Source organism: Anarrhichthys ocellatus, unplaced genomic scaffold (assembly GCF_004355925.1).
Source record: "Anarrhichthys ocellatus isolate YVR2014 unplaced genomic scaffold, GSC_Weel_1.0 scaffold24, whole genome shotgun sequence".
In the NCBI taxonomy this organism is placed as follows: Eukaryota; Metazoa; Chordata; class Actinopteri; order Perciformes; family Anarhichadidae; genus Anarrhichthys; species Anarrhichthys ocellatus.
Window position 1 is genome coordinate 3,587,106 of NW_022280054.1, and position 12,682 is coordinate 3,599,787.

The window sequence follows — 12,682 nt, forward strand, 5'->3', positions numbered from 1 at the left end:
TGACCGGGTTGATTTGGGTCATTTATCACAGAGCAGTGATTTTGCTCTCAGCAGTTTGAGTAATGCAACATGAACTGTAGCAATTAATCGATTAGTCGTCAACTACTAAATTAATCAAAATTCTCTGATTCCAGCTTCTTACATGTGAATATGTTTTGCTTTATTTCCTCTTTTGTGACAGTAAACTGAATATCTTTAAGATTTTGACAAAACAAGACATTTGAAGACGTCATCTTGGGCTTTGGGAAACAGTGATCAACATTTCCCCCCATTTTATAGACCAACAACTGAACGCTTAATCGAGAACACAATAAACAATAAAATAATCGTTAGTTGCAGCACGAATGCAACAACCGTGTGCTGTCTTATCTATTAGGCCTGACCGCTTTCAGGACCAGACTAGACCTGAACGTATCTTGTCACCTGGTGCCATTGTGAGGCCTCAGTGAAGACAGAGAGGAGCAAAGTACTGGCCTGCTGTGTCGTCCCATAAAGCAGTTTTTAAAACTGCAGAAGAAAAGCGTAACAAAGTAGACACCTTTATCTTCATGTGTATACGTGCACTTGTGTGTGTGTAAAGTTTAAGCAGTTTTATTTATCACAATGACTTTTTTTTCATAGGAACACTGATGACTTTGTGGACAGATCACCTTAAAAATCACAATCACAAGTAATCCGTCAAAGCTGCAATGTTCATTATTTGTATCCATTATTGCATGAGTCATTACAACTAAAAAGATAAATCAAATAAAATATGGATCCACTGACATTTTCACAATGCCCTCTATTTCTCCATTAACACCAATACAATAGGATCTTCTACATTTCACATTCACAAAATGTGTGATGTTTGCCTAGATATCTTGATGCAGACACATTTTATTTTTTAAATTTGATACTATCTTATGAGCATTTTCTCTCCTGTCTCTTAATGACATGTATTTAATTCCTCTTAATAAAACAATTACAAAGGCTAATGTAGAGTAGAGCTACCAGAAACAATTATAGTGTAGCTCAGAAGTTGTTCCCCTCTTCGTCCAGCAGAGGGCCTGCAGTGTTTACAGACATCCATGGGCTGACAGAGCACGCTCCGACCGGCTGTGATGCAGGGCGGAGGAGGAGGAGGGGGAGGAGGGGGAGGAGGGGTGTTATTTTCCTGTTCATCACCGGCAGTATCCGGACCCGTGCAGACACAGACAGCCTGCGGATGCTGACCGAAGGATGCGATAGGTTTGGGGGCTGCTACTGGAGTGACGTATCTTGTTTTGTATTTCTGCAGCGAGACGAGCCGCTAGAGTGCGTCAGATAAGGTGGGAGAAAAAATGGTATAAAAAAACAAAGCAGGTCCTCTTTGTTACAGACAACAATAGTCCGTTTCTTCTCCAGAAAACCAGCAGGATCTGCTCTATACTCTCTCAGTTCCAGGTCCAGTGTGCTGAGGTTTCGCCTCTTTAAGGACACTTCTGCAAACAGACAGTGTGAATGCATGAAGTCATGTATTGGCCGGTGGGACAGCAGAGACAAAGCAGCAGCGGTTGACTATGCGCAGACATACTGTGACCTGCTCAAGATCTGCTTACGAGTCTTTATGGGCTTACTGCCACGGATGACATCAAGAGAGAGAGAGAGAGGGGTGATGCAATTTGGTGAAAGCTGTCACTTTTGATTCACAACTGAGGCCTTGATTAATGCGTCTCTAGGCAGCAGGCTGGAGATCACTGAGGCCTTTGTAAACAAACACATTTCAGCATTAACGGGGAGTGACGCGTTTCTGCCGGTTGATGCTCTTGTCTCTGACGCTTTTCCTGTGGAGACTCTACCGACGTTTCTCCATCATGTTCAGCTCGGAACGACTGACGGTCCCGGAATATGTCAGCCGGCTGCAGAGAGGAAGGAGCGGATCTGGATCCGGCTCCGGCTCCGGCTCCGAACCCAAAGCGGTCTCTCCAGGCATCAATGCCGACGTCCAGGCGGTTCTGGCCACCTCCATCCCCGCCCTGCGCTCCGCCATCAGGCGGCTGAAGTCGTCTCATGAAACCTCTGATTCGGATGAGACCCGCAGGGCCATCGCAGAGCTCTTCCAGCTGGTGGAGGAAGCCTGGGCTTTGCCCGCTGCGGGCCGTCAAGTGGCGGAGGAGATCTGCAACAGGATCCGGCTGGATGGAGGCCTAGAGCTGCTGCTACAGCTTCAGCAGACACCTGCTGTGGAGATCACCTATGAGTCTGCAAAACTGTTGGAGCAGATACTGATCTCAGAGAACAGGTAGGACCAAATAACGTGAACACTTTTAACAGTATGATACAGTCTAAAACAACAGTTTTTTGATGATTTGAATTTGTTGTTTCTGTTAAGATTGTGTGTTTGTTATGAAAAATATACAAAAACAATTAATCAACATACAGTAGTAACTTAAGCTTATAACTTAGGATATAGAAAGGCTGTTTTTATTGGCTTTAAAGGCAGTATTCTTTTTGGGTCCACTCCTTTTATATCTATGTTGTTTTAGGGCATAATATTCTGATCACTCTATTCATCAGTCTATAACTATGTACTTTTTTTTGTTTGACCAGCAGTCCAAGACTAAACTATATTAAATTTACAGTGTTATGAAACAGAGAAAAGTATCATATTCACATTTGAGAAGCTGGTACCGAAGACTGTTCAGTATTTTTGCTTGATGAGTGACTTAAAGTATGAATCAATCAATCAAAGTCAAAAATGTTCTGTTGATCGTCCAATTCATTAATTGTCTAATCATTTCAGCCCCAGTTGATTGATAACTTGGTGTTACCAGTACTCACATATTTGTGCCTCATTTGTTCAGGAGTATCTGTTTGCTGTTCACTGACACTTGCAGTCAGTTTAGCTATCTGACTTCACGAGTCACGTTTTATCATCATCTTGACAAACTTCTGTTGTCAGAGATTATATAGCACGAATGGGTCTGGGTGTCGTCCTCAACCTGACGCGACATCAGGAAGATGCGCAGCTGGCTCGCAGCGTCTCGGGGATCCTGGAGCACATGTTCAAACACAGCGAGGAGACGTCCGTCCACCTCATCTCCAACGGTGCCCTGGATGCCCTGCTCTTCTGGTGCCGAGGTACGGATCCCACCGTGCTGCGCCACTGTGCTGTGGCACTAGCAAACTGTGCCATGTACGGAGGCCACCGCTGCCAGCGATTGATGATCGAGAAACAGGCAGCCGAGTGGCTTTTCCCGCTGGCCTTTTCCAAAGAGGATGAACTCATTCGCTTCTACGCGTGTCTGGCTGTGACAGTGTTAGCTGCAAACCGAGAAATTGAGAAAGAGGTGGTGAAATCTGGAACCTTGGAGCTGGTGGAGCCATTCATTGCTTCTTTGGATCCGGATGACTTTGCCCGCAGTTTGTTGGACAGTGCAGACTGCATGCAGGGTAAGACAGCAGCTGATCTGCAGCATCTTTTGCCATTACTGGATGGCACGAGAGTGGAGGGAAAGTGCATTGCAGCCTTTTACCTTTGTGTTGAGACCAGCATCAAGTCTCGTCAGCGCAACACTAAGGTACACTGTCCACTTTCTATGAAGCTCAAAAGTTCAGGTGATACTGTCTGGCAGCTTTGTTGTGACTGAGTTTTAAATTGTGCTCCTTTCCAGATATTTCAAGAGATCGGAGCGGTGCAGAGCCTCAAAACAATTGTCATGTACTCCAGTAATGGCACAGCCTGTGCCCTCGCCAAGCGGGCACTGAGCATGATGGGGGAGGAAGTGCCGAAGCATATCCTGCCATGTGTGCCCAACTGGAAAACCTGTGAAGTGCTGACCTGGCTGCAGCAGGTTGGCTTCAGTGCCTACTGTGACCGTTTCCAGGTATGTTTCACAGTTTATTACTCAACAAATAGAAAAATAACAGGCGTAAAGGTCCAGCTAATATACAGTGTCTGACATGTCTAACTATCTTGCTCTATAGGAGCTCCAGGTGGATGGAGACCTCCTGCTGAACATCACAGACCAGGAACTGTGCGCTGATCTTGGCATGACTGCAAGCCTCACTCGCAAGAGGCAAGCGGTGCAAACCTTTCAACACATGAGCAACGCAGTCTAACACCAGTCTAACAAATAACTCTGTTCTGTCTAATCCTGCAGGTTTTTGAGAGACTTGCGTGTGTTGAAGACGTATGCCAACTACTCCACATGTGACCCAAACAATATGGCTGACTGGTTAGTTATGGTGGACCCTCGTTTCCGTCAGTACACCTATGGCCTGGTCCAGTCAGGCGTGGATCGCAACATTGTCCAGAGCCTGACCGATCTGCAGCTCCAACACGACTGCCACATAGACAACGGCGTCCACAGAGCCAGGATACTCTCTGCCAACCGCAGGCCCTTAAAACCGTGCCACACAGATGCCCTGCCTGCAGGGCCCGACGTCTTCATCAGCTATCGTCGGACCACCGGCTCCCAGCTGGCCAGGTCAGACCTGAAACGGGACTAGTGGAAAAAAAATCATAAAGATTTAAATGGACAAGGTCAGAATGCATGTATATTGAAACTACATCTTTCTCATTTCATTTTCCGTCCCAAGTCTTCTGAAGGTGCACCTGCAGGTTCGAGGATACAGTGTCTTCATAGATGTGGAGAAGCTGGAGTCCGGTAAATTCGAGGACAAACTGATCCAGAGCGTACAGCGGGCACGTAACTTCATCCTGGTCCTGTCCGCCAACGCGCTCGACAAGTGCATGGGTGACACTGCCATGAAGGATTGGGTGCATAAGGTCGGACGTTTTCCATTCTCTGCATGTGAGGGACTCCGTGTTGAAATGTTAGGTCACATTGTATCGATTTATTTTGCTTAAAACTTAGCCCCTATCAAGATATTCTACATTTCTATTGAAACAACAGAAACTTGTGGAATTGTATTAGTCATACTCCATTCATATTCCCTCACTGAGCTATCAGTTGAAATTACATATTGTAGTTCAAACAAGGGGGTAAGATGATGTTTTACATGTCTGGACATTTGAGTGTTTCATCGACTCTAAGGAATCCTCATTGACCTTGCAGGAGATAGTCACAGCCTTGGCCGGTAAGAAGAACATAGTTCCTGTCACAGATCAATTTATGTGGCCCGATCCCATGTCGCTGCCGGAGGACATGAGAGCAATCCTGAACTTCAATGGTATCAAGTGAGTAACAGTATACACAAATATACCAAAGCTCTACTGAGAAAAAAACATACAGTACATTTAAATTAATCAACAGGTTTAACAGCTTATTTAGTTAGCCTTTTATTTCTTTGATGAATAATTTGTGAATACAAGGGTTAACTTTTTACTGTTTGCGATTCATGTTTAGCAGATCTTTAAAATATCCATTGGAGAACTGATTTTCTCATGATGCACATCATCAAATGCCTGTTGTGCCTTTTTCTTGACACAGATGGTCCCATGAATATCAGGAGGCCACGATCGAGAAGATCCTACGCTTCCTGAAAGAACACCAAGACCAAACCGACGGCACAGACGCCTCCAAAGAGCAGAAAAAGAAATAAACTGACATAAACAGTTTGATAGCTAAATTTAAACAAAGCCAGCCAAACACAACATGGCCCACGGTGAACGGGCCAGCAGCTTTCCCTGCTCTGCTCAAATGCATGTGAAGTCAATTTGATGTTAAGCTTACATGCTCACACAAAGACCTAATATAAATAGACCTAATATATAACAATAAATACAAATCAAAAGGGGATTTTCTGATTGTACAGAATAAACTGTAAGCCTATAATCCTAGTACCCTCATACTGCTGTTAATGTATAATCAGGAACAGAATATACGCCTTCTGTCTCTCAGGAAAATAACTGTGATAGATCAGCCGTTATTGGCACCCCAGCAAAATCACCAATAGCAATGTCTGAAGCATCCGCTCATCACAAACGTTATATGCAACCATCTTTTGTTCAACTCGTATACTGTACATTCATAAGACCAAAGCAGGTCTCTGACTTTGCTGACATAAATATTTTTATGTTTTGGTTGTGATGCATTGAATAGAACATGATGGGAGTATCCACGGTGGGCATTATCTAAGCTAGAGGCATGACATACAGATATAAATGAGCTACAAGCTGTAAAAATGCACCCAACATTTAACCAAATACGGATTTAAGGAGTGTACAGGCAACAAAAATGCACATGTAGTATTAAACGTTTCCTTCCGACTGTATTATCAATGTTGAATTGACATACATGAACTACAGTAGTCAAAAACTGTTGACTCCTTGAAAATGATTCTGTCTTGTAGACTGCTGTTACAACATACTGTAATACATAAAACTATCATTTCATACTGTTGACTGGAGGTTTCATTTACCACAGTGTTAAGCCTGATAAGTCATTATTTGTGTGCTTTGCAATTCATACGGTCATGTAGTCATCAAGATGTGTTGGACACATGTTGTGTTGTAGAATGATACTCCTGTAGCCTGAATGAAACTGCTGTTTTGCAGGGCTTTTATCTGATCTTGCCTTAATGTTGTTTGCATTTTAAGTTCACCTCATTGCATTTATTAAATAAGCTTTTTTTTTTCAAAAAAGTAGGACAGGATTTTTTTTGTGTGATGTTTTTTAATGCTCTCAGTGTAAAACAAATAATTTGATAATTTTATTTGAAACATGGTGGAAAATAAAAGGTGCTGTAAAATAAATGAACGGTGAAATCCTTTATATGAACTTCACTTAATCACGCGTGACATGTAAAATGAAACAAATTGAACCATCATCTCTACCACAAACTATCCAACATGATCCAGTTCTATTCCAATAAATTAAATGATTGCAACTTATAAATATTGCACAACTGATTACAACAAAGAATAGACAGTTTTGTGAGTCAATTTTGTCACACAATTCGTCTGAAGAATGTCTGAGAAAAAAAATAATCGTCACGATCAATTCACAGTAGCAGAGTTAATACTCCATTTAGCCTCTCAACTTCCCTTTGTGCATCTTAAAGCTGATTTGGCAGCTCATGTTCCCTCATTGTGCATCTAGGACCTGACCCCTGTGTGCATGCTGGCAGTGGGCCTGAGCTCTGGGACTATCCCGTGTTGTTTGTGGTGGAGGGAGGAGGGAGGAGGGTCACGGTGGAACTCATTATTCCCCGGCTGCCGCTACAGTTTCTCTCTCTGATGTGGATTACCGAGAGCTGGGTTTGGACATGCTATGACATAACATGAATCTCAGGTACTAACTTCACTGTTTGAGGGTTCCAGAGAGAACATCCACTAATAGATTTAGGATACCGAACAGACAGTAGTGGAAATTGTACTCAGATCTTTTACTCAAATTAGCAGTACCATATGAAAAAAGTACTGTTGAAAAAAAAATCATGCTTTTAAAATTTTACTTTAGTAAAAACACAAATACATTTTAAATATCAAAAATAAAAAGGATTGATCTTGTCAAACAAATGACTCATCTTTCAGTAAAATAAACTTAACCGTCACTCAATCTATGTGATCTCAATTTATCGATCTAAAGCATTTCTCAAATCAAAACTAGGTCATATCCGTCACCTCCCTTTTTGACCCTCTGTGAACACACTATGTTGCACCCATGCTTTACATGTTTTGGAACAACTGAGGAGTTTCCTCTTAGAGTTAGCACCTTAACCTGTAGTGTGTTATTTGAGCTACAGCAACTAATACATTCAAAATGGAAATGTAAGGCACTCTTTGGCACTGTATTGAAATGTATCAAATCACAAAATGAAAGCATGAATCGAACCTTGTTCATTACTTCATTTGTATGAATGTCATGATGAAAGACTGTGTTTTGTTTTTAGGCCCAGCAAACTATCGAATCATTAAGACAGAGGAGGTTTCACAGTCATGTCAGTCAGGAGCTTGATTCTCCATCCTCTGTTCTTGATCACGTTGATGTGACTCGGAAGAATCCCAATCGCTGAGCTAGTTAACGAAAAGTCAAGCACCCGATCACTGTGTTAAGATCAAAAATCTCTCCCCTCACCACAGACGGATGTCTCTGTGTCAGAGCTGCTCACGTCTTAGACTGACACCAGGATGAACTCTAACTCTCTGACTGGTTCCTCTCTTCAGGTCAGCATGTCGTGGAGTCTCTGTGGTCTCTCCTCTGGTCTAAACATTGCAGGGTCCTTTAAAGACAAACATTGAAAATGGTCAATCATTTATTCTGCTCATCTTCAAAAAAGGTGCAGATTGTCTTTCTTTTGGTAATTAGAATTGACAAATAAGAATATAACTAAAAGTTACATTATTCCAATGAGGCCAGAGCAACACCCACCCAATTATTCCAGCAGGGATGAAGAGGATGATGGCAGCAAGAAGGAAAGGGAAGCCCTTCATGAAGTGCAGTGTGGCCGGGTAGAGGGAGTTGAAGAGGCCACTGCCCACCAGATAACATAAGCTCTGCACACAGGCCACACAGGCAAACAGGACACCTGGGAGAACGTTCAAACACACAGAAATGTATACAAGCTGCAGGGTGCAAGCAGTCCCTCGTGAAAAAGGGACTTACACCGCATCGTAGCAATATAATACTCAGGAGTATAGTATTTTGTAAATGTTCAGTGACTGACCTTGTTCTGATGGGCTCACCAACTTAGACAGCTTTGACCGGAGCACAGGCGTCACAGCCATGAAGAGGAAACACAAACCATATCCTGGTGACAAGCAAATCTCAATTTAGTAGCAGCTAAAAAGATATACTGTACATTGTGACACAGTTGACACCACATTAGTGACCACTGCTAACATTTTAAATCATGTTTCTGCATTTGTATACATGTATTCTTGTTGTATGTTTTTATTCTGTCATAAAATGACCCATACATTATTGTGCAACTACTTTACAATCTGTGAAATCTGAGAATGCTATCGACTGGTTTCAGTCTTTCACTTGCTGAGCTGGACTCATGATAGCTGATAATGTGAGATTATTTTCACCTGTGGCTGAAGAAGGATAATGAATGTGAAAAGGGCATATTGCATTTCAGTGTAACATCATTTTATATGTTATCATTCCTTATAAAGGCTGAATATGCTTAAATATGCTGAGATAAGGACTGATTTCTGTGCTTAATAAGACCTTGAAGTCATCTCATTTACCGTTCACTTTTGCTTCTGGATAGAAAACCTTTTGTCCATCCAACCATCTGGAGGTCACTAACTCACCTGTGAACATGAGCTGGGTGGTGTCAGCTACAGAGAAGACCACCAGCCCGATGATATTGGAGGCCAGACCCGCGACAGCCACCCAGGAGTCCTCCAGGCAGCGCTGCATGATCTTCAGCCCCAGCAGACTGCTGAGGTAGTCCAGGTTCTGAGCTGCTGATCCATAGCCAATGAGGGCCGGCCCCCAGCACAGCGGTGAGCTCAGCACATACAACACATACAAATCCTTGCAGCCCATGTGTACAGTCATCACTACGAAGAAACACAGTATGTAAAGCCACAGCTTGCATCTGTGAAATCTTCCACCCGCCTCACTGGTACTGCCTCCTGTTGAGAAGAGGTGCCAGACCGCTTTATGGTGGCGAGAGGTGAGGAGCTTGGCACTTGGGTCTGGCAGGACGGACTCACAGACAAACAGATAAGCGTACAGAGCCGAAGCCAAGTTAGTGGCCACGACCAGCCAGAACGGATTGATGTACCTAAATAGAGGCATAACAACATAATGGTAATGATTACCAATTCAGATAGCAAAGGTTTTGATTTTGAGCAAAGTGCACTGGCTAAATGGAACTAACATTCCTCACCCTTGTGCCCGCCGCCACTGTCCTCCGATGATGCTGGCTAGCATCCCTGAAAGGCCCAGACAAGCCTCCAAGATGGCCACCCTGAAGGTGCGGGACCTTCTGTCGCTGGTGTCAGCCACATATGCAAAACAGGCCGCCAGGATGGCGTTGAAATCCCCCGAAAAGCCGCTGAGCAGCCTGCCCACTAGAAAGTAGACCACAGGCAGCTTCAGGTACATCACCACGAGGTAAACCAGCGCTTGGAGGGCCAGGCCGAGGTTGGGGATGATAAGGACAGGTCTGCGACCTACGAGGTCACTCCATGAGCCCAGGAGAGGCACCACCAACAGGCCTACAGAAAAGCCCCCAAGACTGATGTACAGGTTCCAGTGGGCTGTCATGGTTTGCACCTCCTGTAAAAAACAAAACAATGATTGTAACCCGGTCGACCACATTTATCAGCCAACAGGAGTTTGAGATACTCAAGTTGTTTCTGTTTTGTCCCCTAGCCTACCCATAACAACCTTGGAACCTCTGTAGAATGTCTCAAACTAGATGTGTAAAGCAAACCGTCAATGCTCCGCTGAGCAGGACTGAACCATTCTGATCCCTCAAACCTCTACTACTAGTTCTCATTTAAAAAGTCAGTGAACCTGTTCAAATTGTGCATGTGCATCGTTTTAACTTGTGACTGCTGTTCCTCTTTTTGTAAGTGCTCAAAAAAAGAAGAGCGGTTTATTTATTTTGTGTGAAATGTATGCACTTGCATTTTAGGCACTGATGATTCTTTACACTTAATCGTCACATTTTGCTTTGAAAATAAAAAAAAGCCTCTAAATGTAACTTAGCTGCATTTATGTCGTTTATTGTGGCCTTGCTTCCATTGTGCAATAATGATTTATGTCTTTTTTTTGGTCTGTGTATTGTATGCCTTTGTGTTGCATGTATAGTGGCTTATAATATAGCAAAGTGACATCTTGTAGCCTTTTTAATGATTGTTCATGATCCACACCTGGCCTGCATCTAATTAGCGCACCTGACACCAGCTGCGGTTATCAGAGGAGATTTCATGGCTGGCCTGTTAGGTCGCTTTGCTGTTCAGTAGTTCGGATAAATGAGCGTTGACAGCAGACAAGTATGAAGGTGCCTTAGAGCAAGGCACTTAAATGGCTGAGACATAAGAGTATTTTATTTTAGATGAGTAACCATTTGAAGCGGGTCGGGAGGCACGGAACCGTTGCTGCACTCCGACCTCTTGGAGCCGTTGTAGCCCAGGTCGTCGCTGATGCGGTCCCACAGATACTGTGTGGCTAGAGGCGCCTGCAGGGCCAGAGAAAACATGGAGAGGAACAGCACTGGCTCCACAGAAACCGGCCGCCAGCATCTCCACGGCGGTCGTACGAAGCGGGTTGTCGGTAACGGAACATCGGCCTCCTCTTTGTGGCCACACGAGCCGTTGTTTTCCTCGTCAGTTGACGCAACGTCGGGAAGGATCGCTGCGGTGTCCAGCTCGTCCATGTCGAACCGACTTAGCGTTAACTGGGAACATTGATTGTTGCGACGTTACTTTCTCTGGATTCCGAGTGTCTGAACACAAACATTAAACTGCTCCCCGACGCTAGTTTGATTGCGCCGCTGGTGTTTTTCTGTGGGGTGAAATGAAACGAGCTTAAAGGTAACTTAACTGCCAGCTCAGCCGAATAAAGGAAGCGACACTGAGGCACGTTGAAGAGTGAACTCGGCAGCCCCATCTGGACAAAGCTGTGAACTACACATTTTAGATAACTAATGTTAGATAATGTGGAATAGCTGGCCACTTCATGTTAAGTCGTTAAGTTAAAATGCTGTTTCAAAGCCTATTCTCCGAGTAACTAACTACTAAGTAACTTTATTCTTTATCTCTAATGTCAACTACCATTAGTTTCTAAAACACCCCGAATTCCCACAAAAGAACAGCAGACATTACCTACTCAACCGCCCTGCTACAAACTACTGTTCTGTTTTTTTTTTTTTTTTTTAATTGATGTCAATCATTATACATGGCATAGCTTGCATTTTTATGGACTTTATTTATGATTTTAGCCATGGGGGTGCTTGTGGGTGCACAAAAGTTATCTTTTTAATGATTAACAGGATATTTTTACATCTGCAGTCATTGGCTCCATGTTTTTTAAAAGGCAGCCTAGAAATGGAATATAACAGCATATACTGTCTAAAATATCACGCGTATTGTGCAACAGGCATGAATATCAGTGGACATTCATAACGAGACAAACGACAAGATGGCAGCAGAGACAACTATCAAGAGAAAGTGCTTTGGTAGTCAATTTTGTAAATCTATGTGAAGGTACTAAACTGCCTTTTTTTGTTTTGAAACTAAAACTATGCAGTCAGCATTCTTCTCTATTAATTAATTCTAATGAGGTGTCAAAGAGAAATTTATTTAACTGGTTATTTTAATTAATTTTGAAGGAAGGCATTTGACAGACTACAGCAAACATGCAAGTTTTATTGTGTATACTAATTCTCCACTTGGTAGCCACATTTCTTTTAATATGAATGAGCTAAGATAATGCACAGATGTCAGAATTTGCTAAGAAAAACTAACACATAATTCTGTCCTCATAGACGATGTGTGAAAAGCAGTTTCTTTTGTATGCATGGGAGGGCATGTTAGATATTTAAAATAATATGCACAATATATTCAGTGACGTATGCACTAGGGAATTAATGTCAACCAAAATGATAGTATTATAGTAATTGTTCATTCTAGTTGATGGATACTGTATAAATAATCTGTCAGAAAGGTTTGTGCAGGCAAAATTGCTATGTGGTATTTCTCAGTGCGTAGTCTCATTCACAATTTACTTTGTTCCTTATTTAAATCGAACTCTTTGATCCTCTGACTTCAACCCTAAACGTCCAGTTT

The 12,682-nt window shown here is 42.9% G+C and overlaps 2 protein-coding genes across 2 annotated transcripts; one reads left to right on the forward strand and one right to left on the reverse strand.

Annotated features, from left to right (window-relative positions):
• Positions 1-1,125: 1,125 nt before the first annotated feature.
• Positions 1,126-6,611, forward strand: sarm1 (sterile alpha and TIR motif containing 1). Its single transcript, XM_031861102.1, has 8 exons — positions 1,126-2,263; positions 2,924-3,542; positions 3,636-3,848; positions 3,949-4,040; positions 4,125-4,451; positions 4,564-4,753; positions 5,043-5,164; positions 5,418-6,611. The coding sequence occupies exons 1-8, from the start codon at positions 1,782-1,784 to the stop codon at positions 5,527-5,529; spliced, it is 2,157 nt and encodes a 718-aa protein (XP_031716962.1). The 5' UTR covers positions 1,126-1,781; the 3' UTR covers positions 5,530-6,611.
• A 1-nt stretch (position 6,612) lies between these two features.
• Positions 6,613-11,600, reverse strand: slc46a1 (solute carrier family 46 member 1). The gene is made up of 6 exons (XM_031861103.1): positions 10,960-11,600; positions 9,775-10,166; positions 9,191-9,669; positions 8,596-8,679; positions 8,301-8,457; positions 6,613-8,151 (listed from the first exon to the last, which is right to left on the reverse strand). Exons 1-6 carry the CDS (start codon positions 11,269-11,271, stop codon positions 8,097-8,099), a joined length of 1,479 nt encoding a protein of 492 aa, XP_031716963.1. The 5' UTR covers positions 11,272-11,600; the 3' UTR covers positions 6,613-8,096.
• Between the last annotated feature and the right edge of the window lie 1,082 nt (positions 11,601-12,682).

What these genes read in the sequence shown, in the direction of transcription:
- sarm1 (XM_031861102.1), top strand. Translation starts at nt 1,782, where the DNA reads ATGCTCTTGTCTCTGACGCTTTTCCTGTGGAGACTCTACCGACGTTTC. An exon ending in CTCGTCAGCGCAACACTAAG is followed by an intron (nt 3,543 to 3,635) that starts GTACACTGTCCA and finishes GCTCCTTTCCAG; the next exon opens with ATATTTCAAGAGATCGGAGC. An exon ending in CTGAACTTCAATGGTATCAA is followed by an intron (nt 5,165 to 5,417) that starts GTGAGTAACAGT and finishes TTCTTGACACAG; the next exon opens with ATGGTCCCATGAATATCAGG.
- slc46a1 (XM_031861103.1), bottom strand. Translation starts at nt 11,271, where the DNA reads ATGGACGAGCTGGACACCGCAGCGATCCTTCCCGACGTTGCGTCAACT. An exon ending in CACCCAGCTCATGTTCACAG is followed by an intron (nt 8,680 to 9,190) that starts GTGAGTTAGTGA and finishes GCTTGTCACCAG; the next exon opens with GATATGGTTTGTGTTTCCTC. An exon ending in ATCCCTGCTGGAATAATTGG is followed by an intron (nt 8,152 to 8,300) that starts GTGGGTGTTGCT and finishes TTGTCTTTAAAG; the next exon opens with GACCCTGCAATGTTTAGACC.